This window comes from Diospyros lotus, chromosome 2 (assembly GCF_014633365.1).
Source record: "Diospyros lotus cultivar Yz01 chromosome 2, ASM1463336v1, whole genome shotgun sequence".
Taxonomy (NCBI): Eukaryota; Viridiplantae; Streptophyta; class Magnoliopsida; order Ericales; family Ebenaceae; genus Diospyros; species Diospyros lotus.
In genome coordinates, this window is record NC_068339.1 from 47,464,840 (window position 1) to 47,491,845 (window position 27,006).

The window sequence follows — 27,006 nt, forward strand, 5'->3', positions numbered from 1 at the left end:
CTCTTGTCCAACACTACTAGGGGTTCCTCCCTTTCTTCTAAGTCCGCTTCAAAGGGAGGAAGGTTTGAACTTATGCGATCAAGAGGCCCCACTGATCGCTTCAACAAGGAGACATAAAGATGGGATGAATCCTTACTCCTTCGAGTAGTTGCAATCTATAGGCTACCTTCCCCACTCTGGCTACCACCGGAAAGGGCCCACAATATTTCGCTCTCAACTTGGTGGGAGCATGTCTAGCCAATAGCTGTTCCTGGAACCTCTTAACCTTCAAGTAGACCATGTCACCCACCTCAAAGCTTCTCTCACTCCTCTTCTTGTCGGCAAGCTGCTTCATCCAGTTCTGGACCACAACCAATTCTCTCTTGAGCACTTGTAATGCTTCTTGTCTTTGCTATAAGCATTGATCTATAGCCAACTCCACCTTAGAGTATTGCATGATTGCGGGTATCAATGGGGGTTTGTATCCGAAGAGGGCTTCGAATGGGGACCTTTTCAGGGATTTATGGTAATTAGAATTATACCACCATTGAGCCAGGGGTAGCCACCTATTCCAACTCTTTGGTTTAGAGCAACATAGGCACCTGAGATACGATTCCAGGCATTGGTTGACTCTCTCGGTTTGTCCATTAGTTTCTGGATAGTAGGTTGTGGACATATGCAGCCCCACCCCTAGCTGTTTGAACAATTCCTTACAAAAGTGGTCGGTAAACACTTTATCCCTGTTTGATACAATTGATAGGGGTAACCCATGCATCTTCACCATTGTATCTAGTAGCAATCTCGCTACTTTGAGGGCTGTAAATGGGTGAGCTATGCTTAAAAAATGGCTGAACTTCGTTAATCTATCCACTACCACCAGTATGGTATTCTTTCCCTCTGATTTAGGTAATCCTTCCACAAAATCCATGAAAATTTGTTGCCACGCCTACTTCGGAATGTCTAGAGGTTGGAGTAGGCTTGGATAAGGAACTTGCTCGTGTTTATAACGCTGGCAAATGGAACACTCCGGCACAAACCCGGTCACATCTTTCTTCAATCCCAGCCAGTGAAAGTGTTGTCTAACCTTGTTGTAAGTTACATTCGTACCTGAATGTCCTATGATGGGGGAGTCATGTAAGGATTGTAAAATGTTCCTTTTGAGTTGAGCATCATCTCCTATAACCAACTTCCCTTTGTATCGCAATAGTCCATCTTTTAAGCTATATCCTTTATATTTAGTTGGCTGGGTAGCCAATTGGGTCATAAGATCCTTTGCTCAAGGGGTTTGGTCATAGCTGTCTGACACTTCCTTCACCCAATCCAATACCAAGGCTGAATCTACCCGACATTCCCTTGCCTTCTCCCTTCTTGACAGTGCATCAACCGTTGTATTCTCATTTCATTTTCTGTATTGTATCGTATAATCCAGTCCCAATAGCTTGGTTACTCCTTTTTTTTGTAACTGAGTCTGTCTCCAATGTAAAGGGTTTAGAGAAGTCAAGTAAAGCTAGGATTGGAGCTTGTGTCATGGCCTCTTTGAGGGTGTAAAATGTTGTCTCTGCCTTGGAATTTCATTCAAAACCATTCTTCCGGAGCAACTCCGTAAGTGGTTTGTTGATAATCCCATAATTCTTGATAAATTTTCTGTAGTACCCCGTCAATCTAAGGAATCCCTGCAGTTCCTTCACTGTCAGTGGTGTTGGCCATTCCACCATGGCTACAATTTTTCTTGGATTGGTGCTGACTCCATTCCTCGTGATTATGTGACCCAAATACTCCACCTTCTTCTCTGCAAATGTACACTTAGACCTCTTCACAAACAATTGGTTAGATTTAAGAATTTGAAAGGCAGTTCGTAGGTGGCTCAAGTACTGATCGAAATTAGGGTTGTATACGAGAATGTTGTAAAAAAAGACAAGAATGAATTTTCTGAGGTGAGGACCAAAGATGTGATTCATTGGGGTTTGGAAAGTGGTGGGTGCATTGGTTAAGCCAAATGTCATAACCAAGAATGCGGTTTTAGGGATGTCTTTGGGGCTCATCCTAATCCGGTGGTACCTAGACCTTTAATCAAGCTTTGAAAATATGGTGGCCTTGGACAATTGTGTTACAACCCTTTGGGTAGAACTCACACCCAAAAGTTAGCTGTCAAGGGAAGGGTGTCCAAGAGATTATAAACCCCACACCAAGAGCCTAAACTTCTAATGTGGGACAAGTTCCATATCTTGTAGTGGATCGTAACATACCACCCCGCTTCGTAGTCTGACACCCATGATAGCAAGTTGTGCACTAGCCACAGCTAGTCCCGGATGAACATTGCAATGCCGGCATCACCTTCGTCGTTGTGCCATTGCAACTGGGAGACATGGGGCTGGTTCAGATACCACAATTGTCAAGCCCTTGAATTAGGGCTGGCAATTTGGTAATTCCGATTTGTAAGAATGAGAAAGAGAGAGAATTATTCATTCATTCAATCGGTAATCTTTCCCTAACGCTGTAGGTCCCTATTATGGAGAACCTTTAGCCCACTCAACAAATCTCCTAACCACTTAACAATCTAACTACTAGTTGTTACAACTAACCAATTCCCGCTTTCTAACCACCTGACCCTTACAGTTAACCCCCAACGGTTTACAAGAAGTCAGTAATTACAATATTATCCTAGGGTCGTGACAAATTCATCAAGGAAGTCTTCTATGATAGGGATGAGAATTTTGTTTTTGATTGTATGAGAGTTTAGTTGGCGATAATCGACACAGAATCTCCATAATCCATTCTTCTTTTTTACGAGAAGGACAAGGGAAGCAAATGGGCTTTGGCTTAGTTGTATTATTGATTTGGACAACATGTCTTTCACCAATTTTCGATCTTTGCTTTTTGGAAGGGGGAATACTGGTAGGACTGGACATTAACGGGTTCGGTATTGGGTCATAAATGGATGGTGTGTTCTAGGAATCCGTTTGGGGGTAAGGTAGAGGGCTCAACAAACAAATCCTCAAATTCAACCATTAATGAATGTAACGAGTCATAAGATTGTACCTCGCTTGAAAGGGTCACTGTAGCATCCAATCTGAACCAAGAATGATCAGCTACCGCCGTTCCCTCAGTATCCCCACGATTCTCCTCCAACTTGATTGCATACAAGGAGTGCAATTGAGCTATGGCAGCCTTTCCATGCTCGAACGGTTTTTTTAAATTTTTGCCAGATACCATTGTACATTCGCCCTCCTCCAAGCACTCAATTAACATCAATCTCTTACCTTCCCTTTCAACAATCACTTCCAATGTATTAAAATCAAATATTAACGTACTCACCATTTTCATCCAATCAATGTCTAGCACAATATGGCAGCCTCCCAAACGCAGAATTCTTAGATCAGTGGTGTGAAGTTTTTGCACGTGTAGTCACTGATCATTTTGCTACAATTTGCAACTGTAACCGATAGAGGAAGGGTGGCCTGCAAGGGGCATTGCAACTCTTTAGCTGTGTTCTCATCCAATAAGCTATGTGTGCTTCCGTAATTGGGATTATCACCCTCTTCTTTCCCACTGTCCCCTTGATCTTGATTATTTTCTTCGATGGGTTACTGTCTAGGGCATGTATGGATATTTGTCTGCCTTCCTCTTCGTCAGCTCCATGTCCAGCCTTTTCGTGCTCCACGGTTTCTTCTCCTTCTCCCTCTCCTTCTTCCTCTTGCCCTTCCATTTGCACTAGTTGTTTTCTACATTGATGTCTAGGTGCAAACTTCTTCCCGCATCTAAAGCACAACCCCATTTGTTGCTTTTGCACTATTGTGAGAGGCTTCGAGGAGGCTTGAATGAGGGGTGCTCGGGGTGCATAGGTCCCTTTTGTGATTGGTGAGTTGTTGCCCTTGAAATTTCCCCTTGCACTGCCCTGCCAATTACTTCCCCCATATCCCTTTGATGTTATTTTTTGCTTCTTAACAAATACGTCCATTGAAAATTCATGCAAGCGGGCCTTCTCAGCTGCTTGTCTTACAAAAGTACGTTTTAACATTTTGATCATCGGTCTTAGTTCATCACTCAGCCCACTGATGAACATGAAATAACACTCATCCAAAGTTGGGTGAGCTTGTCTAATTATAGACTTTAGAGCCTCAAATCTTATCTGATATTCTTCCACTGTTCCTTCTTGCTTCAGTTTATTAAATTCTTCCACCACATTAGTTAGTGTGGAAGAAAACTAAATAATTGATTCCAATAATAATTCCTAGAGTACATGGGAAGGTCCTCTTATAGAGAAGAAGAGGATCCACTATAGAAACCTACCATTTACAAGAGGCTACAACATAGGAAAGAAAAATATAAGATACATATACACACTATTAGGGAAGTTTCCTAAGTCTGACTTAGGAAACTTCTTATCCTAGCTTTAGGAAGGAATCAATCTGATGAGATCAATCTAATGATTCTCATGCTATCTACTGCAATATACAAATTGCCACACACACACATATCTTGTGCTTCAATAACATATCTTGTGCTTCAATAACATATCTCGTGCTTCAATAGTTAGATTTCACTCTCCGAAACGAGTGCATAATTCCTCTACGAATTCGGGCTACCTCCATTCCATTCTCGGCTCGCTCCACCCTTGAAACCATGAATCTACCACATCATTCAGATAGGCAGCTTCCATGTTAACCTGGCTCCCTTCAACTATTCGGTGGTGGTAAAAGAAATGTTCACAACGTCTGATCCACCATCGGGGTTTATCTCTTTCAAACATCGGAATTTCTAGCCTCGGCATAGGTGGATTATTCTATTTTGCCAAGGATCCCCAAAGAGAGCCTTCAGTAGCATACTCTATTCGTTCATCCACTTCTAGTCAACCTCTCAGTCTAGTGAAAAGGGGTGCGGTCGTGGCTCGCGGCGGGAAGTCCACCAGCAGGCTTGCGTTAGGCTGCCGAGAAAACATGGTGAGGGCAGCACTCAACTGCTGGCCTAACCCCGAGAATTCTTCTCGGAAGTTCCTCTCCATCATTGACATGTCTACTCGGATGTGGCTAACTTCTTCATGGGTGTGTCGAATTCCTTCCATGACCATATCTTGCCTCTCATCTACTTGTTTATGGTTCTATCAGAGGCCTAATTCCAAGGCATCCAACCTCGATTCCAACTGTTTCATCCTTGTGCCTTCCGCCATCCTCCTCTTTGTTACTCACCGGGCCTACTCCTTCATTGGTTAGAACCACCCGACCCAGGTGTTTGTTCCTAAACCTCCTGTTCTACTCTCCTTCATGACTGAGTCCTGCCCAACTCAATCAGGCTATACTTTCGATCGGTGTGATGTCCACTTCGTTCGCCCAGACTGCGTGGTTCACCAGAAGGCTGCCTCAGGCCGATGACTGCCTTGCTTTGATACCAATTGTCAGTGTCTTAGAGCTGACAAGGGTATTTTAGGATTCTGATGAGAGAGTCCTGAAGGAATTCGGAGGGGGGGAGAGAGAGAGTATAACAGAATTTGGGAGAGAGATTATATTCTTTTCATTTTCATGATTGCTGGGTAAGCCACAGTAAAGGTATTTATAATCCATTAGCTGCTGTATCTTCTGGAATGTACACCAGGAGAAGCTAGCTAATAACTGCCTAGGTACAACCCCTAGCAGCTTACAAAAATTTTGGACTATCCTACCCTTAGGACCATGACAGTAACTTATATCTGAATAGATCTGAATCAGTTTTTCCCTCTCTTCTCTCTCTTAGTTCTGCATATCATTTTGCATGGTATCAGAGCCAATCAAGAGGTGAATCTGGAGAATTAGAGCGGATTTGATGTAGATCAAACATCAAATTTTGTCTAGGTTAAGTTGCAATCTGCATCCTCTTGCATTGAGGATTTTTCCTGCACTGCAATCTGATGATCCAGTGTTGCTGCGATCTGATTGAAATCTGGCTGTGCTGCAATCTAGATCTGGTGACCTAGTCTTCAAATTGCGATCTGGTTGCTTCCTAGTGATATGTAGTTTCTCCTCCACTTGTTGAGGGTTTCATTATGTACCACACAACCCCAGCATTTGTCTCTCAAAATGTAAGCTAATTTGCCACACAACGTCAACAAGGTGGTGGCCGGTGACCTAAGGCTATTGTGGCTGGACAAGAATCTGGTTCTCAGCTAATTCTGGGGAAGAACTGGCTGAATTCTGTCAGTTTCAAGCAACAGACCATTTTTGATATGTGTAATCGGACCTAGATCTTCATTTAGGTAATTTAATCTATGTTTAATACCAAACCAGTTAAATGAATTGGATTTGGGTCTGGACTTAGTCCATTGACAGGCCTAAGGTAGGCACATAGTCTCTGGAATTGCACACCCATAGATTTAGGTTTAGTTTTATACCTTTGTAATTTAAACAGGGCATGTTTACGTTACTTAACTTTGAAAAAAGAGACAAAATAAAAAAATCTGATAAAATTTAGCACTTGAACTTTTAAAAAAGGGCCAATTTCCTACCCGTCGTCAGTTATTGGTTGACTGACACTGGTTGACTGACAGCAGGTACTAAGTTTGGATGATTTTGAACCTTTAAGTACTAAATTGGCCCAAAAAGAAGACAGGTACTAGATTGGACATTAGCCTATAGTATAGGGACCAAATTGGCTTTTATTTTTCTTGTATGGTTGTGCATCCATCATGACATCCTTATCTTCTTTGCGTTCATATTTTGCACGTGTTGGAGCTTTACTATGCAATATTCTATGCCATACAACAGATTGGCCCTATGGTCATCTTATAAAAGTTTTCTTTTACCTTTAAAGGAATTTTATTATAACATAGAACACTAGATGTCAATTTTCCTTTTTAATTTTGCCACTTTAATTCTACGATAACATCCTTTTTGGATTCTTGATACAAGATATCTGAACTAATCTTTTTTTTTTTTTGAGAGGGCTTGTTAGGCTGATCACTTTATAATTTTCACAAGTTTGAAGTTTGAACAACTTGTTTATTTTTATAAATAGGTACTAAAATGCTCTTTCTCCACTTGCTTGACATCCTTTCAATGTCAAGATCACGTTAAATAATTTCAGTAGTCAGAAAATGCCCCATTCTCCCATGCATTCTCATACTTCTAGAGATTTTAGTTGGTGCAACTGGTTTATAATTTTTCATCTTTTTTTTTTATATTTTCTTTATTTTGTTTAGACAAATATGTGTATATCACATGTAAATTCCCTTCTTCTTCAAGAGTTATGAATACGTCCCAACATAACACCTGTTTCTCCACCGCCTTGAATAGCTTAAAGTCAACTCTCCTTGATTGCCCTCTCATTTATTAGTACCTCTTGATTTTCACATTTTATGCATTTCACTTAACTCAAATCCTTTCTTTGTTTTTCTTTTTTAGCTAGTTATAAACATCACTGGCTGGTAGCGTCTTTTAATAAAAGGGGGGTGCCCAAGCAAGAAAGATAAATTTGCTGAGTTGTCCAGAAACATTTGTAAAACCATAGGGGGTCTGTCTGTACAAATGGCCCAAATCACATGGGATGCGGGGGCAATTAACCCTAAAAAGTGATAAAGAACAGCTGGGGCTAAAAAAGTTAAAAAAGACTGCTTCTTAAGATGTTGAATTGCAAGATTAGAAACTGAAATTGGACCTGCTTTCTCTCACCCCACCCCAAACTGGGATTACTTTTAACTGATCTTACCACCCATCAGTATTTAATATGATATATTCTCCTTTCTGGTTTGAGGAGTTTAGTGTAGGGCATGAATTTTGTGTATCTCATAATTTAATTAACTTGAAACTGCAGTGTGATCCTCTTCAAGCGCTACAGGAGAATGCCGTCAAGTACCACGGTAAGAGGTAGAAATCTCAGAACTTTGAGGAATTTTGATGAGGGTCTTGAGTACCATTAATAATTGACTGAAGGAACCAAGATTATCTTGTATCATGCAACAACAGAGAGCAGTACCGGAAACATATATGGGTTCCTTCCTCTCTTGGCCATCCAGGAAAAAATTAAGGTGGTAGTTGCTTTCTTCTCTGGACTTGAAATTTAGCGTAGGAGCCATAATTGGGTTTGGTATAATGTTTAGGATTTCAAACCGTGATAGTGTGTCCCTTTCTGTTAATGCCTTGTACAGTAAAACTTGTATAGTGTAATTGGGTTCCTTCCAAACTCTTGGTCTATTTTGGTTTGGTGGTGTTATTATACCAGCGATTTACGTGATCTTTGTTAAACCCTTGCTAATTCAGTTCTTCCACTGGTTGTAATTCTTTGAGTTTAACCAACGTTTGGTGCACAAAATTTTAACATGCTAGTAGTGATTTTAAATTAGAAGGTTTGTAGTTTCAATGTTTTGGGAGAAGTTGAATCCGTAAGAATTTTAAATTTTAACATACTTAAAAACTATTTTTTTTTTTTTTATCATATGTCAAATAATAGTAGTAGTCATTTCAAATAATAGTGTTTTTTTTTTTTTGAGGTATAACCTTGAAGCATATTTATTCCATATTTCGTATAAATTATAATAATAATAATTTTTGGAAGAAATATTCCTAGGCTTTTATATATTTGGTAAAAGAGGAGAGATGAGTATTTATTTAAGCTTTTATATGTGAGGGCAGGGTCGGACCGGTCCACTATGGCTACAAAGAAGTGGGCTTAATTTATATTATATGGTGAAGATGTGATTGTTTGTTTAATCATATTTTGGTGGCATTAATTAAGTCATGGTTGGGGTAACTCACCTTTATGTTATTTCCCAAATAAGGTATTGTCATGTTAGATGATAATATATATCCAATTAATTCATATATCAAACCAAACATGTAAATTATTTCTCATGTAAAGAAGTTGTTAGGACTCACTACAACAAAAGAAAAATAGGAAATTCATTTTGTGAAATATTAGAATTTGTTGCAAAAGCATTGATAATAATCATATTGATATAGTCATATTTGCATGAAATGAGCATTCATACGTGTCTTAGAAATGATCAAAGTCATATTATACAAAATAATTTATCTATTCACCATAGATCTAACTCGTACGCCATTACAAAAGCAAGTTTATCTTGACTTTTTTGTTTCAAATTTACCATAATATTTAATTTATTATCAAATTATTTTATATAAATAAAATTATCCAATATGTGCGTATAGAATAAAAGCCTAAAACTTTATATATTATTGTCAGTCAATTATACGCATTTATTTAAAATATAAGCATAAATCTTTGCTCCAGTAATTCATATATATATGATTTTACAAGTTGATAATATTATAATAGTGCTACAATTGTACTAATAAAATATATGTAATTTTTTTTTTTTCTGTGAGTAAGACTTTAATTGAAAATAATCCAAAAATATCTACAATTTTAACTTAGGGCATACCTCGAGCTTCACAACAAACAACCAAACTAGAAAATTTACACAACTAATAAAAATATACAATTCTTATAACATTAAGAGTGTGTTTGATTGCACACATTTTTTATAGAAAATATGTAATTATTACACATTTTCTATAGAAAACAATCAAACACTTTTAATTTTTCCATAGAAAAATATGTATAGTACAATCATTTAAAAGTTCTTTCCATGGAATTTATTTTTCAATAGGATGAGATGGTTTTTGTTTTCTAGGCAATATTACCTAAAATTAAATTCTAGGTAATGCAATCAAACACACCTTAAAAGAAATATGTACAACTATCAGGAAAAATCTTCATTTGCGTTACCTCCTAAATCCATTCAGAAAAAACTTCTCTAAGAATCACCTAAATGCATAAACATAATCATAACTCGAGCTATCATTTTATGTGAATGTTGGCACTTGTACTTTTAATCCTCATTTATTAAGCAAACAAAACCAATGGAGTAGATAATGAACAGTAGAAGGAATTGTCAATTCATGAACTAAGGATTATGTTAGCTTTAAGTTGTCCAAAGTTAATAATTATACTGAAAATCTTAAGATACTCACCAAAATAATCAGTTAGGATGTATAAACATATTCATAACTTAAACCACCATAAGTAATTCAAATTAACAGAGTAAAGAAGACTGACTAGTCGGAAGCTGTCAAAAGTGTTGCAAAGCTCGATTCAGTAAAGAATGAGAGAAAGAAATAGTAACTAACCTCATCTAAATAACACACTGAATTTGATACACCAATTGAGACTTAGATCGCTCTTGCTCCCTAAAGCTTTTTGTTATTGTGCTTTCGTTATAGAAAATAGATCACTAAATGATTAACAAGTTACCAGAGTTCTCACCATTCTACCTTGTTGCTGCCCATAATATTTCTGTCTCCTATTATCGTCAAGGTCATCTAAATTTGTTCAAATGACAAAAAAAAAAAAATATCACTTAATGAAAAGATGATTTTGACATTCCACTATCTCCCTGTAAAAAAAACGTCTATCAAAAAAGACAAAAATAGATTAATATAATTAAAAGTAGTTAATCATTTCCTAATCGTTAATAAAAAAAGTAAATATATCAACAAGAATATCATTGCTATGCCATACTAAACAATGCTAAAGGACATATGGACATTGCATAGAAAACTTTGTAAAGTATAAACGCACGTAAAACACTCAATTTGAGATTGTTAGTCATCTTAACTCATCCTTACACCCAACCCTAAGAGAGTCGTGCGTTCAACCATAGATGTTATAAATGCAAACTTATTCTACGCAATATTTTTGACTTAGTTAATATGTGTATTGTTATTAACAATATAATGAGTATTAATGCGACAATAGCATTAGCGGATTATTATAATTTAACATGAATACAAGTAAGAATTACATTAAATATATATTTATTGGTTTATATTAATTGATTGATATCAATATAACTACTACAATTGTTAATATCACTTTTAGTTCGGCCAAAAGTTTGTCTTTGAAATTATGAAAAATAATTTGAATGTTTCTAACATTTGAGGCAGCATGAACCAAGGTAGTTAATGTAACGACCCATTAGAGGGCCCAGTATTTATTCAGGAATTATTTAATTAATTATTGAAGTGTTGATTAGGAGATTTTGTCAATTAATTATCTAATGTGGCAATTTAGAGATTTTGAAGGAAAAGAATAACATTTATTTCCTTTTAATGTTGGAGTTAAAGGAATTTGCCAAGGTGGCAATTTAGATTTTTAATTGGGAGAATAGTATATAAATAGCATTTAAAGAGCATTTAATTCTAGTTATTTATTTAATTAAATGCAAGGGCATGAAGGTAATTTTGGAGTTTTATTATTATTTGAGAGTTTTAATAACAATGTTTGTATGATTATTAATTAAGTGAGACTATGTATTTAAAGAAAAATGAGAATCCATGTATGAGATAGAATTGGATTAAGAGTCTCCTAGTCCTAATAGGAGAAGGTTTTGAGAGTCTCCAATTTCAATTGGGAGAGGGATTTCAAGTTATAAAAGGAAAGGGATCTAGGACTTTATGTCTATATATAGCGCCCATTAGCTTAGCTTTTCTTCACACCGTGTGATAAACACAAAGGCCAAGAGATAGTAGAGGCTTGCTAGAGTCTTCAGGATCGCTCCAGAGTTCGATTAGAGAGTTTTATCAGGCAAGTATTCTTCCTGTAATCCTTTCCATTACAGGTTCATATCAGTTTTTCAGATTATTCCAGTTCTTCATTGAGTTCTCAGATTTTATATCAGTAAGCAGAGACATATATATATTATATATGCGTATAACAGTGAAGTTATGAGCAAGTTTCATTAATCCTTATCCATTTTGGATTGCAAGTTCCATTAATCCTTATCCATTTTGGATTGCAAGTTCCAGTAATCCTAATCCATTTTGGATTGCAAGTTCTATTAATCCTCATCCATTTTGGATTGCAAGTTCTAGTAATCCTTATCCATTTTGGATTGCAAGTTCTATAAATCCTTATCCTTTTTGGATTGCAAGTTCTATTAATCCTCATTCTTTTTAGATTGCAAGTTCCAGTAATCCTTTTCCATTTTGGATTGCAAGTTCCAGTAATCCTTATCCATTTTGGATTGCAAGTTCCATTAATTCTTATCCATTTTGGATTACAAGTTCTATTAATCCTCATCCATTTTGGATTGTAAGTTCTATTAATCCTTATCCATTTTGGATTGCAAGTTCTATTACTCTAAGTTCTAATATCCAGATACCTTGTATCGTATCCGAATGTATCTAAAGTTCTTCAAGTATGATATCCGGATGTCTCGCCTGATGTCCGGATGCCTCCCTCAAAAGTTGAATTTTTCATTCGAATAGTCCCCCAGTTATATCTGAATGCATCAGTGAGATATCCGGAGGACCAAAATCATATCCGGATGTCCTAGTTCATATTCGAATACTTCCTAGCATATCCGAATAGCTTCTTCTTTGAATGTCAGTGTATCCGGATGAGCCTTCTTCATATCTGGATGTCTTTCTTCTTATCCTAATATCCTTTCTGATATCCGGATGACTTTTCCAGAAATCTAATTTAGCTTCCAGTGAGTCCTAATTCAAGTTTAATTCAATCAATGTATTCAATACCTTCCAACATTGAATTCATAAGCCAGAACATGACAAGTTAATCATACCCATACCATAAATCATAATTCATAGAATCTTTGTATTCCAATATATAGATGAAGATCATATCATGTTCAGCATTATTTTATTTTGACATGATCAGCATTATTTTGTGAGATTATGTGCATACATTTTGGTATGAGCATAGAGCATGACTTTATATGGAGCACTACATATCGTGTGCCAGCATTTATGTGAGCATTGCATTGCATTATGCGCGCTAGGCGGCTTGTCCGTGGGGATCCCATCAGTTTCAGTTTCAGCTCAGTTTATGAGTTGCTCGCTTGGTGGCAACCAGGGGGCTAGGGGCTTTGCCCACAGTATGTGCTTACAGTTTTTTTATGTATGCAGGTTTCAGATCAGACAGGTATGTATTATTAGATTATGTGGGCCTATGAGCCAAAGTTGCATACCTGCATTTAGTTTACAGTTTATGTGCATTACATTTTTATGAATGTAATCAGACAGTGATTATTCAGTACAAGTTCAGTCAGTTATTTATCAGTATCGATATTCTTTGATTCAGCTTCAGTATTCTTTCCAGCTTATTACTTGCTGAGCTTTTGTAGCTCACCTTGTACTCTTCCCCCTCCAGGTTCTAGCAGGGGAGTACCAGATGTGGGGCCTAGCAGCAGTGGTTTATAGTGTGTGTACATGGAGCCACTCAAGATAAAAGATGTCTGGGAGTCTGTTGAGTTTTATAGTGTTTTCTCAGTTTAAATCTATTTTATATTTCAGTTGAGGGATTGTCCCTCAGACAGAGTTTATGGCTTTTAGTCTGTATTGACTCAGAGTTTTTATTCCAGTTGATTGAGATGTTCAGTTATGGTATCAGATTTCAGATTATCAGTTAGTTTATTTTATTATCCCCAGTAGCACCTCTTCTCGGGCAGTTCTAGGAGAGGGGGTGTTACAGTATTGGTATCAGAGCAATGTTTTGAGGAGTCTCCCGTACACACATAGGATGTTGGGTAGAGTTAGGACTTGTGTCCGTTAGTTAGACATGTTGGCCCAATTAGCAGTATTCTAACCCTAAGTGGTGATGCAGAAAGATGAGTAATAGAGGTGGATGACCCCGTACTCGCAGTAAGACTGGTTCTATGGAAGACGAGGTTCCAGTGTCCACACTAGGCTCACTAGGAGAGTCTAGTCGTGATCTACGGCAAGGAATGGCCGAGATGCAAGGTATGTTAGCAGAATTGATGAGGGTAATAAATACCCTAGTTACTAATCAGGTAAGGGAATCACAAGTTCCCCAAGAAGTAGAAGGTAGTAGAGGAGATAAGCCAGTCGCTCCAGCAGCTCTAGTTGTGGAGGCAAATACAGGGAGTTAGCTATTAAAGGATTTCATCGCCTTCTGACCATCAACATTCCATGGAGGCACAGATGCAGCAGCAGTTGAGAATTTGATGCTATTGATTGTATGGACGATCGCCGAGTGCGACTTAGCACATTCTTGTTTAGAGGCGATGCCGAGAGATGGGGGAAGACCACCCGCCAGAGGTTGGTAATCAAGAACCCACATGGATCAAATTTTAGCAAGTGTTCAATGACGCTTATTATTCAGCATGGGTCAAGTACCAAAAAGTTTTTAAGTTCGTTGAGTTGGTGTAAGGTACCAAGACAGTGGCCCAATGTGAGGCAGAGTTTACAGCCTTAACTAGATATGTCTTAGAGTTGGTGTCCATTGAAGCAAAGAAGGCTGCTAAAAGAAATGATTGTGTGCTGATATTTGCCATACTTTTGGAGGAGCTCAGAGTGTGGATTATGCCACAATAGTTCAGTAAGCATATGCTATCAAGAGAAATGTTTGAGAATTATGAGATTGAGGTATATGATAAGAAATTATTTGGAGACTTAGAAATTCTTGATGTTAGGAATTTTGATTTGATCATTGGCATGGATTGGTTGTCACGGCATTATACAAGAGTTGACCGTCGATGGAAGATTATAGACTTTGATCTAGCTCGATAGCCAGTCTAGATATATAAAGGAGTTAAGCCTATGGCTATGATTCCTATAATCTCAGTAATGAAAGTAGAGAAGCTGATGTGTAATGGATGTGAAGCTTACCTAGTTTTTGTTACCTCAGATGAGGGAAGCAAGAGGAAGTTGTTTGAGGTGCCAGTAGTACAAGATTTCTCAGATGTTTCCTTAATGAATTATCAGGATTACTTCCTCGGAGAGGAGCAGAGTTTCCTATTGATTTATTTCTTGGTATACAACCTATTTCTAAGGCTCCATATCGAATGGCACCTGATAAGCTAAAGGAGTTAAGGACCTAGTTAGAAAAATTAATAGAAAAGGGTTTTATCTAACTCAGTTCATCCCTATGAGGCTCACCAGAATGGTTCACTACAAGAAAAATCAGTTTTAGTGACGGAAAAATCCGTCACTAAAAACATAAAATCCGTCACTAAATTTTTCTGTGACGGGTTTAGTGACGGGGTAAAATCCGTCACTAAAGCGGGCGTGACAGAATTTTAGTGACGGGGTGAGTGCTACCCGTCGCAGATCTGTGACGGGATAGCAGTTCCGTCACAGATTTGTGACGGGTGTCCCGTCACAGATCTGTGACGGGGCAGTACTACCCGTCACAGATCTGTGACGGGGGAAATTCATCCCGTCACAAATCTGTGACGGGGAAGTACTTCCCCGTCACAAATCTGTGACGGGATGAACTTCCCCCGTCACAGATCTGTGACGGGGGAAGTTCATCCCGTCACAGATCTGTGACGGGGAAATACTTCCCGTCACAGATCTGTGACGGGAAGTACTGCCCCGTCACAGATCTGTGACGGGCTCTACCCGTCACAAAAATTCTTAAAATAAAAAATAAAAACGAGCAATCTGTGACAGGATACTACCCGTCACAGATCTGCGACGGAGCACCCGTCACAGATATTTTTAAATATAAAAAAAATAATATTAAATAAATAATTAATATTTTATAAAATTAATATAAATAAAAAAATAATTTTGGAAAAAAATTAAATTAATATTAATATTTCAAATCAATAATATATTTTTAATTTCAAAAAATATATTTTTAATTTTTAAATTCATAAAATTTATATTTATATTTATTAAAATTAAAATTAATATTTTCTTTTATAAGAATAAAAAAATTTAAAATAACAACAATTTTTTTAAAAATTTAAATAAAATATTAAAAATAACATTAAATAAAATTAATATTACTCACATTCACATTAAAAATAAAAGAAATTTAACATTAAAAAGAAAATTAATATTATTTTAAATCATAATATATTTTTATGAAATTAATATATTTTTAATTTCAAAAAATATATTTTTAATTTTTAAATTTATAAAATTAAAATTTATATTTATTAAAATTAAAATTAATATTTTCTTTTATAAGAATAAAAAAATTGAAAATAACAACAATTTTTTTAAAAATTTAAATAAAATATTAAAAATAACATTAAATAAAATTAATATTACCCACATTCACATTAAAAATATAACAAATTTAACATTAAAAAGAAAATTAAAATTTAATATTAATATTAAGATTACCCAAGTTTACTTCAATGTTTACAACATTCCACTACAATCAATCGTCATTATTATTAGCATTTTCATCTTCATGATTGTCACTCTCATCTTGATCAGCTACCGGGTCAGATCCACCTGGAACAGTCGACGGTCCAGCATCTGCAGTAGATTGTTTTGTCAATCTACTTATTACTATATTCATTTCTGACTGCCACGCTGTCACTTGTTCTTGCCACTGTCGTAATTGCCGATTCTCAGCCCGGGATTCAAGCAACTCATCAGTTAATTGGGTGACTTTAAGTTTCATTTGTTGAAACTCTGGTGACATATGTGAAGATGATTGGCTAGATCGATTGGTGGTAGATGGATATAACAAATTAGCTTGGGAGCCCAGCCCGTATATTCGACCCTTTCTATTCCGACCACTAACAGCTTGATAGAAGATGTCGTGTTCATTAACTGTAGGCGATGAGGACTCTCCAGTACTTGTGGATGATGAAGATGCCTCCGCACTCAATCTTTCATATTTTTCCTATAAAATTAAAACATTCATGTAAATGAATTAAAAAATTATTTTAGAATAAAAATTTTAATTTAATTTATAAAACACACTTACAGCGATGGCCCTAGATCTGTCATCGACCCACACTTCTTCTCCTTGATTATCTTTCCTGGTGTGGGTTCTCCTGAAGAATTCAAACTCATTGGGCTCACGATTCAATTCAGTTGCCTGTATAAGAAATTAATAAATAATATAGTAAATAATATAGTAAACTTATAATTTAAATAAATTAAAAAATATATATAACTTAGCATAAGTAATTACCAGCCTTCTTCGAGTCAAGGAGAATGGAATGGACCCGCCAGTGTGGAGCGACCCACCGGTCTCGGAAGCACGATTTTTTTTATTTTGTGTGGCAATTTTTTTGTTGCTTTCTTCTGCCCACTTTGCATCAAGTGCCTTACGCACGTCGGGATCCATCCACATTGCTTCGTCTTCCCCATTTCTAATTCGATGCAAATGGCTCCTAAAACTTCGTCTACCAGACTTATTCCATGTGAGCCATATGCGATCATTCTCATCGGCTTGCCAGAAATACGTCTTCTACATTAAGTTAAGAAACATATATATATATAAGAATTTAAATACAAACTTATATTAATAAAGAATTATAAATTAACTTACGTTAAATTCTTCAAGCCACATCCTTCGTATTATTTCTGGCACTTCATCCCAATGAATCCACGGTTCGGTGTATCGTGCCCTCCAAATCTTTCCTAATTTGCTTGGCGGGCCACTCTCAGGGATAAAACTGTCAAACACAAAATATATATATATATATATATTCATTTGCAAGTAATAAGTTTAAAATAATAAATACGATACTCACTGATTACACTGTTCATCGCAAGATAAGTATTTTCGACCGTCTCCTTGGCTGATGCCAACCGGGTCAGTTGGAATGGGCTCAGAGTGTTGTGCAGAAGCAGATGATGAATTGAGTCCTTGCGGTGTCGGCATGAATGTGTATGGGAATGTCTGTCTGGCATATGAGAAGTTCCCCCAACATATTGGCCACTCGGTGGTACAACATCTGGTGGGTAGAAAGTTGGTGAAACACCATAATAACCCCATGGCGGCATCGTGGTTCCAGGATATGGAAATTGATGAGGCATGGGAGCAAAAGGTTGTGAGGGTGGTGGTGGGGGTGGTGACTGGAGATTGAATTGTGTGGATTGAACAACAGGTGTGGAGTCAGGAGAAGAATATTGCGAACCAGAATTGGCATCTGGAGAAGGTGTGGTCCTATAAGATGTTCTACTTCTACCTCTTCCCCTACCCGAAGGTGTTGAATGTTCTGACATATATTTCGATAATTATATATGTATGAAAAAAAATTACATTAACATCAAAGTCATCATACTAAAAGTACAGGTACACAAATTATAAATATTCATATTTTAAAAATACAAAGGTTATTAATTAGCATGCACAAAAAAAAAAAAAAAAAAACCATAAAACTATCAGTCATCTTCTTCTATATATTCATCAATGTCTTCCTGGTCACTATCTCTGTCATCAGATAATATATCTTCCTCGTCTTCTTCTGAAACAGATTCTTCATACATATCATTTTCTTCTTCCTCAACAATATTGGAGACATCAACTTCCTCTACTAGCCCATTATCATCTTGTAAAGTGCCTCCAAGGTCAATATTTACATCAATTACAGGCCGTTGCAATATTTCATCCTCTTGAAAAGGCTCTTCCATGTTAGCTTCAGGAGCATTTATTGTACCTCGTGCCTTTGTTTTAATTACAACCATCCAACCATTTTTTTCACGACAGTAATCAGGATAAGACGCGTAATACACTTGTTCAGCTTGTTGGGCAAATATGAATGGATCATATTTCCTATATCTTCTTGATGATCGAATGTCTACAATTCCATATTTATCATGAATTTTAGTTCCTCGTGGACTTGGATCATACCATTCACATTTGAACAAAATTACTCTTTTTATTGGTAAGCCTACATATTCTAACTCAAGTATGTCTATAAGTTTTCCATAATAATTCATATGTGAAGCTCCACCTCCTGACGCAGACACGCAAACACCATAATTTTCTGTCGACCTACTCTGACTCCATTCAACAGTATGAAATTTGTATCCATTGACGAAATACATTGGCCAATGTTTCACGTTGGGAGTTGGCCCCCACCCTATGCTCTGAATTAGTGGGTCTGCAATAACTTCGCCACTCAAATTCACCTAACCAAATATTTTCATCAATTTATGTATACATAATTAATATTAAATTAAGAAATATCTTAAACTTTACAAACTTACATGATTATGGAACCAAACACAAAAATGCTCCTCGATTTGTTTGTTTAATTCTTCGTCACTGATTACTGGCGATAATTCACGTAATATGTTTGTGTACATGCTGAAACATTAAAATATATATATCAACATAATATGAACAAAATTATTAATATGAAGTCATAAATATATTAATATAGTTAAGTTTGGGTTCTTACTCAATATAAGGTTCGACCTCTGGCGTATTTAGCAAGACATATAACTTTGCTGTTTGGAACTCATTCACATCCAACCATCTTTTTTTCATTGGACCAGCTGCACGACCCGGATAATTGAAGATAGAAATTTGTGGATGCGTAGATTCTCCCCCATCATTATTTCGAGGGGCTCTCGTCCTCCTTGATTGAATATTTGATTCAAAATAATATGAACCAAATGTGGCTGTCTCCTCAATTAAATATGCCTCACAAATAGATCCTTCTATGCGAGCCTTATTCCGAACTTTCTTCTTTAAAGTATTGAGAAACCTAAATCATTTTAAAGTTATCTTAATTTATGAAAAAGAACATAATAAATTATACGACAAAATCAATAAATTATATGAATATAAAATTTATTACCGTTCAAATGGATACATCCATCTGTATTGGATTGGCCCTCCGACCTTTGCTTCGTAAACCAAATGTACCGGGAGATGTTCCATTGAGTTAAACCATCCAGGCGGAAATACACGCTCTATTTTGCATAGAATGATTGGGATGTTCTGTTCCATAACTTCCAAATGTTCAGTTCTTAACATTGTTGAGCATATTTCTTTGAAAAACTGGCATAATTCAGTTATTGGACTCCAAATTCGATCTGGTAATCCTGAAAATGCCGTTGGAAGTAACCGCTCCATAAGAACATGACAATCATGACTCTTCAAGCCAAACAATTTTCCATTCTTCATATCAACACATCTGCCCAATCTAGATGCATACCCGTCAGGGAGTTTAAGTTCTTTTATCCATTTCAAAATACTTAACTTTTGTTCTCTTGTGAAAGTATATTGAGCTTTAGGTTTCCAATATTTACCCCCACCACGTTCTACTAATTCCAACTCCTTCCGCCTGTAATATTCTTTCAGGTCCATTCTAGCTTTGCTATTATCTTTAGTTTTACCTTTCACATCCATGATTGTATTGAAAAGATTATCAAAAATATTCTTCTCGATGTGCATGACATCTAAATTGTGTCGGATAAGATTATCTTTCCAATATGGCAAATCCCAAAAAATACTTCTTTTTGTCCAATTGTGTTGCACACCATATCCGATCATAACACAATTTTGTTGTTCTAAGATAGACGGGACATTACATACTCTACCAAATACGTTTTCTCCACTTAAACGAGGAGGTGGACAAGAATTATCAACTTTATTTTTTCGAAATGCAGTTGTATTCCTTCGAAAAGGGTGATCCATTGGCAAAAATTGTCGGTGACAATCAAAATATGATGTTTTCCCACCGTACTTGAGATTAAAAGCTTTTGTGTTTTCCATACAATACGGGCATGCTAATCTACCTGATGTGATCCAACCAGATAACATTCCATATGCAGGAAAATCATTGATAGTCCACAACAGAGCTGCTTTCATCATAAAGTTTTGCTTTGTAGATATGTCATAAGTCAACACTCCTTCGTGCCAAAGCAATTTCAATTCATCAATTAAAGGCTGTAAAAATACGTCTATCTTACTTTTGGGATTTGAAGGACCCGGAATAATAACCGTTAAAAACATAAACTCTCTTTTCAAACATAATCCAGGAGGCAAATTATATGGAGTCACAATTACTGGCCAACAAGAGTACGGGCGACCCGATTGACCATATGGAGTGAACCCATCTGCACACAAACCAAGCCTTACATTTCTAGGATCAGTAGAGAAGTCAGGATGTGTCCGATCAAAATATTTCCATGCTTCACCGTCAGACGGGTGAGACAATACCCCAAACTCTCTCCAATTTTCATAGTGCCACCTCATGTTCGAAGCAGTAATGGTTGAAGCATAGATTCTTTGCAATCTTGGTATGAGGGGCAAATACCACATTCTCTTAAAAGGAATTTCTTTAAATTTTCCCGTGCCACTTCTTGCAGACTTAAAACGAGGATGACTACAAAACTTACAACTCCTCTCAAATTGATCATCCTTATAATATAACATACAACTATTTGGACAACAATCAATCTTCTGACAACCAAGTCCAAGCTTAGAAACCAACTTTTTAGTATGATAAAAGTCATCGGGCACACGATTACCAGTTGGCATTGTATGTTGCATAAACTGCATGATTTCATTATAACAACCTTCAGGCATGTTGTAATCAGATTTAATGCTCAACATCCTAACTGCAGCAGAAAGTTCACTCTCTGCATCACAACCCGAGTATAATGGGGATTGTGCAGCAGATAACATCTCATAAAATGCTTTTGCATTTTCATTAGGTGGTTCCTCAATATTGTACGACTGATGACCACTTTCGCTAAACGCTCCTTGCATTGTAGCAGGCGCATGTGACGGTCCTGCTGCATCCATTACCATTTGCTCATACGGATTAAACTGATCTCTAAAATTATCTTCTCTATAATATTCATTTACAATAACATTTTGAGGCATTATTGGTATTTCTTCCCCATGGTTCGTCCAATAATAATATCCTTTCATAAACCCATGCTTACAAAGATCCCTTTTCACCTCATTAACTGGTTTAAACTTCAAACACTCACATTTCATACAAGGACATTTCAACACTCCTAGCCTTATGAAATTTTCTTGAGAAGATGCAAGTTGAATAAACTCATCAACACCAGCATAAAATTCAGGAGTGATCCCACCCCTTCTTGGCATACACCGATTATCAATCCATCGACGATGCAACGGAGCTTCCATTTTCAATTCAAAAAATTGTATAACAAGCACGATTCCTAATAGATATTTTATCCTGAAAACTAACCAAATTATATTTCATCATTTCAGACTGTCATAAGTAATTGATAAATATGAACAAAAAATAAATATAATAATAAATAATTTATTGAGATAAATTTTGCATCTTTTTTATAAATTAAGATAATAAATAATTAAGATAAATTTTAATATTTTTACTTAACTCTACATGTTTGAATTGAATTTTTTTTAAATATTTATTTAAATTTGTATTTCCTTTAATACTTAAACAATTATTATAATTTTTAATTGTTACATTTTTTATTTTATTTTGATTTGAGTAATTAAGAACAATATGGTTAAAATAATGTATCTAATATATTTTCTAAGTTAGCTATAAATGTCTCACTTTAAAATTTAAAATCCATTAGTATACTTATTTTATTTTATAACAACAAATTATATTACTCATTAATAATATTTTATTTTTAATATTGTAATAAATAAATATTTCAATTTAAATATTTATCTAATTTATTTCTCATGTAATTTTTAATTTTTAGTGTTTAATTTAAATAAAAAATTAAATTGTATACCTTTTTAAAGTCATTTTAATTTTTAAAATAATTATCTAATTTATTTCGTACATTATTTTAAATATTCTAATTTTACTTTTATTTATTATTTTTAATGTTTTAAACAAAAAAAAAATTAATTTTAATGTCTATACTTAATCTTATCGCAACAAAATATATGTTTTCATAAATATTGTATTTACTTTTAGTATTTTATTTTTAACGTATTTTATTTAAAATTACAATATTTTAAATTAAAAATCTGTTTTAAATTAAAAACAAAAAAATAAATATTATTAATATAATTACATAACAAAATAACTATAGAAATAATTTATAAACAATTAATAAAATTCACATTTTAATTTCTAAACATTACAAATAATATAAACAATTAAAATAAAACCTAAACTAATTTAAATAAAATAATCATTAAACTCAACATACATACTAAAAACAAAAATAAATTACCTATTAAATAAAACTAACGCAATTTAAACTTTTATTTCCTTTACTACTTAAACAATTATTCAAATTTTGATTTGTTACATTTTTTATTTTATTTTCGTTGAGTTATTAAAAATATTAAGGTTAAATTTATTGTTATAAAAATTAATAACTTTTCATGGTAAAATTTTATTTTGTATTTTTAGTCCTTAATTTTTAAGAAAATATATTCGGTAGGGTATTTTTAGTGTTTATTTTTTTATTGTATTTTATTTTTAATATTGCATTTCTTATATATTTTAATTTAAATATTTATCTAATTAATTTCTCATATTATTTTTCAATTTTAGTGTTTTATTTTAAATAATAATCTTAATCTATACCTTTTTAATTTTAAAAATAATTATCTAATTTATTTCATATGTTAGTTTTAAAATTTTTAATTAAAATTTTATTTATTATTTTTTATTTTTTATATTTTAAATAGAATTCTTTTATATTTTTAATAGAATTTTTTTAATTTTTTAATGTATACACTTAAATATTTTCTTATGACAATAAAATATATACTTTCTTAAATAGTAAATTTATTTTTAGTATATAATTTTTTATGTATTTTATTTAAAATTACAATATTTTTCATTAAAAATATATCTAAACTTAAAAAAAATAAATAAACATTATTTACACATGACGGGTTTGCTAGTCACATATCTAAATAACTAAATAATTAATTAGTTGTAGTTTAATTATTTAATTATAGTTATTTACATTTTAATTTTTAAGCATTACAAATAATATAAACAATTAAACTAAAACTAAACTAAACTAAACTAATTAATATAAAAATAAAATAACTACAACTAAACTAACACAAAAATAAAATAACTACAACTAAACTAACACAAATAAATTATAATTAAACTAACAGAATATAATAAAAACTAAAATAAAATAAAAAAACATAAAATACTTACTTGAGAGCAACGAAATTAACTGGAGAAGAAGAAGAACCAAGGAATGTGAAGAGGATGAAAATGGCACAGTGAGAGAACGGGAGGGAGGGAGGGAGCGCGGGGGGGGGCGAGACACTGAGAGAATGGGAGGGAGGGAGGGGGGGCGTTAAGTGTGGAGGGGGAAAGAAGGGGGGGATTTTTAAAGGCAAGATTGCGACGGGACGAGTCAGTCCCGTCGCAGTTCTGCGACGGGACTGACTCGTCCCGTCGCAATCTGCGACGGGGCGTCAGTCCCGTCGCAGAACTGCGACGGGACTGACTCGTCCCGTCGCAGAACTACGACGGGATTGATGTTCCGTCGCAGTTTTGCGACAGGACATCTGGCTCCCGTCGCTGATTTGCGACGGGAGATTATTTTCCGTCACTATTTTGTGACGGGATACATATCCCGTCACAAAATAGTGACGGTAATTTTTGCCCGTCACTAAACCACTTTAGTGACGGCTTTCCATCACTAAACCCGTCACAAATTAGTGACGGGAGCATCCCCGTCACAAAACCCGTCACTAAAACTGATTTTTCTTGCAGTGGTTTGTGAGGAAGAAAGATGGATCTTTGAGGTTGTGCTTAGATTATAGCCAATTGAATTAGGTGATAGTGAAGAACAAGTACCCCTTACCTCAAGTGGATGATTTATTAGACCAGTTGCGATGAGCTAAAGTGTTCTCAAAGATAAGACTTAAGATCAAGTTACCATCAGGTGCGAGTAAGAGATAATGATATTCAGAAGATTGCTTTCAGGACTCACTAAGGACACTTTGAGTTTGTGGTGATGCCATTTGGGTTAACAAATGCTCTAGCTGTTTTCATGGATTTGATGAATCGAGTTATAATTACTCACCTAATATAGAAGAGCATACAGAGCATCTTACTTTAGTACTATAGAGGCTCAGAGAAGTGCAATTGTACGCCAAGTTCAGTAAGTGTGAGTTTTGTCTCACTCAAATTGGATTTCTAGGCCATGTGGTGTCAGGAGACAGTATTTCATTGGATCTAGATAAGACTAAAGCTGTTATGGATTAGCTAAGGCCGATGACAGTGAAAAAGATATGTAGTTTTCTAAGTCTTGCAGGCTATTATAAGCAATTCATTAAGAGATTTGTTTGTTTATCTTCCCTATGACTAAGATAACAAGGAAATGAGAAAAGTTGGAATGGAATGACGCATGTGAACGTGCTTTCTAAGAATTAAAGTGAAAGTTGACCATCACACCAGTCTTAGCTATACCAAGAAGTGGAGAGAAATATTCCATTTACAGTAATGTTTTCCATTCAGGTTTGGGATGCGTATTGATGTAAGAGGGTCGAGTTAATACTTATGCTTCCAGATAACTGAAGAAACACGAGGTGAACTACCCTACTCATGATTTAGAGTTGACGGTGGTAGTATTTGCATTGAAGATATGGCGGCAATATTTATATGGTGAAAAAGTTGAGATTTATACAGATCACAAGAGCCTACATGATCTCTTATCCCAAAAAGAATTGAACATGAGGCAAAGACGTTGGGTTGAGTTATTTAAGGACTTTGACTATGAGATTCTATATCATCCAGGAAAGGTTAAAGTGGTAGCCGATGTTTTGAGTCGGCAAGGAGTTTTTGTGGCTATAATGATGGTTCAAGAATAGAAGTTATTTGAGTAATTAAGTGTTTTATCTATTTCGGCTCCAGAAGATAGTACAGTGATGAGTTATGCTTACATGAGAATACAACCTGAGTTATTTGTTTTACTCAAGAACCAACAGTCAAAAGATGAGAAGTTGGCGTAGATTTTAGCAGATATTGAGAAACTTTCTCCTTTGGGATATACTCTATGAAGTGATGGTATACTCCTATTTCAAGGATGTATTTGTATACCCGATGATGGAAATCTTAAGTAAGAGATTTTGAGTGAAGCGCACAAGAGTCGTTATACTATTTATCCAGGTGTTGCGAAGATGTACCACGACCTAAAGCGGCAGTATTGCTGGAGTGGTATGAAGAAAGATGTAACTAAATATGTTTGGCAGTGTTCAATATGCCAACAAGTTAAAGCGGAACATTAGAAACCAGTAGGTTTATTACTTCCATTACCTACTCCAGAGTGGAAGTGGGATAATGTTGCTATGGATTTTGTGATGGGTACCCAGGACTACTAGAGGCTATGATGCTATATGGGTGATTGTCGATTGTTTGACTAAATCAGCTCATTTTCTGCCTATCAAGAAGACTTATCCATTGAATAGATTTGCAAGAATTAATATTGAGGAGATCGTGAAGTGACACGGTGTTTCATCCAGCATTGTATCAGATCAAGATCCTCATTTTAATTCTCATTTTTAGGGAGCTTTGTATGAGCATTGGGATCTCTGTTGAAGTTTATACAGTATTTTCATCCGCAGACAAATAGCCAGTCAGAGAGGACTATTAGGACTCTTGAAGACATGTTGAAAACTTATGTTCTAGACTTTCAAGGTAGTTGGGATGAGTATCTACCTTTGGTAAAATTTGCCTATAATAATAGTTTCTATTCAAGTATTGGAATGTCCGTAAGAGGCTTTGTATGGGCGACCATGTCGATCGCCAATATGTTGGGAAGAGATTGGTGATAGGGCTTTATTATGTCCTGAAATTATTGAGCAGGCATCAGAAAAGATTCGAGTTATCAAAGCTATAATGAAAATAGCCCAAGACAGACAGAAGAGCTATGCAAATAAGTGACATCAAGACCTCAAGTTTAAGGTAGGTGACCATGCTTGGTTAAGGGTCATGCCTATTAAAGGAGTTTGCAGATTTGGCGTAACAAGGAAGCTTAGTCCTCGTTACATTGGTCCGTTTGAGATTTTGAGACTGATAGGGACTTTGGCATATGAGTTAGCTTTGCCACCTCAGTTGTCCCATGTTCATAACATGTTTCATGTTTCGATGTTGAGGAAGTATGTGCCAGATCCTCAGCTTGTAATTGATTTTCAGACTCTTAAAGTTAGAGAAGATGTGTCTTATGAAGAGATGCCTATCAATATTCTAGAGTGAAAAGAAAGGATTTTGAGGGATCAATCAATTCCTCTTGTAAAAGTGCAATGGCAGCGTCACTTGTCAGAAGTGGTAACGTGAGAATTAGAAGAAGAGATGAGGCATCTTTACCCTCGTTATTCGAGTAACCAAGTACGAAT

The 27,006-nt window shown here is 35.4% G+C and overlaps 1 protein-coding gene across 2 annotated transcripts in view; it reads left to right on the top strand.

Annotated features, from left to right (window-relative positions):
- The window catches only part of LOC127794403 (uncharacterized), a 70,840-nt gene extending 62,550 nt beyond the window's left edge, over window positions 1–8,290 (top strand). For both annotated transcript variants that reach the window (XM_052325445.1, XM_052325446.1), the window contains exon 22: window positions 7,759–8,290. In XM_052325445.1, coding sequence (XP_052181405.1) covers window positions 7,759–7,763 — 5 coding nt within the window. In that variant the 3' untranslated portion in view covers window positions 7,764–8,290. The remainder of the gene's footprint in view (window positions 1–7,758) is intronic.
- Window positions 8,291–27,006: the final 18,716 nt, after the last annotated feature.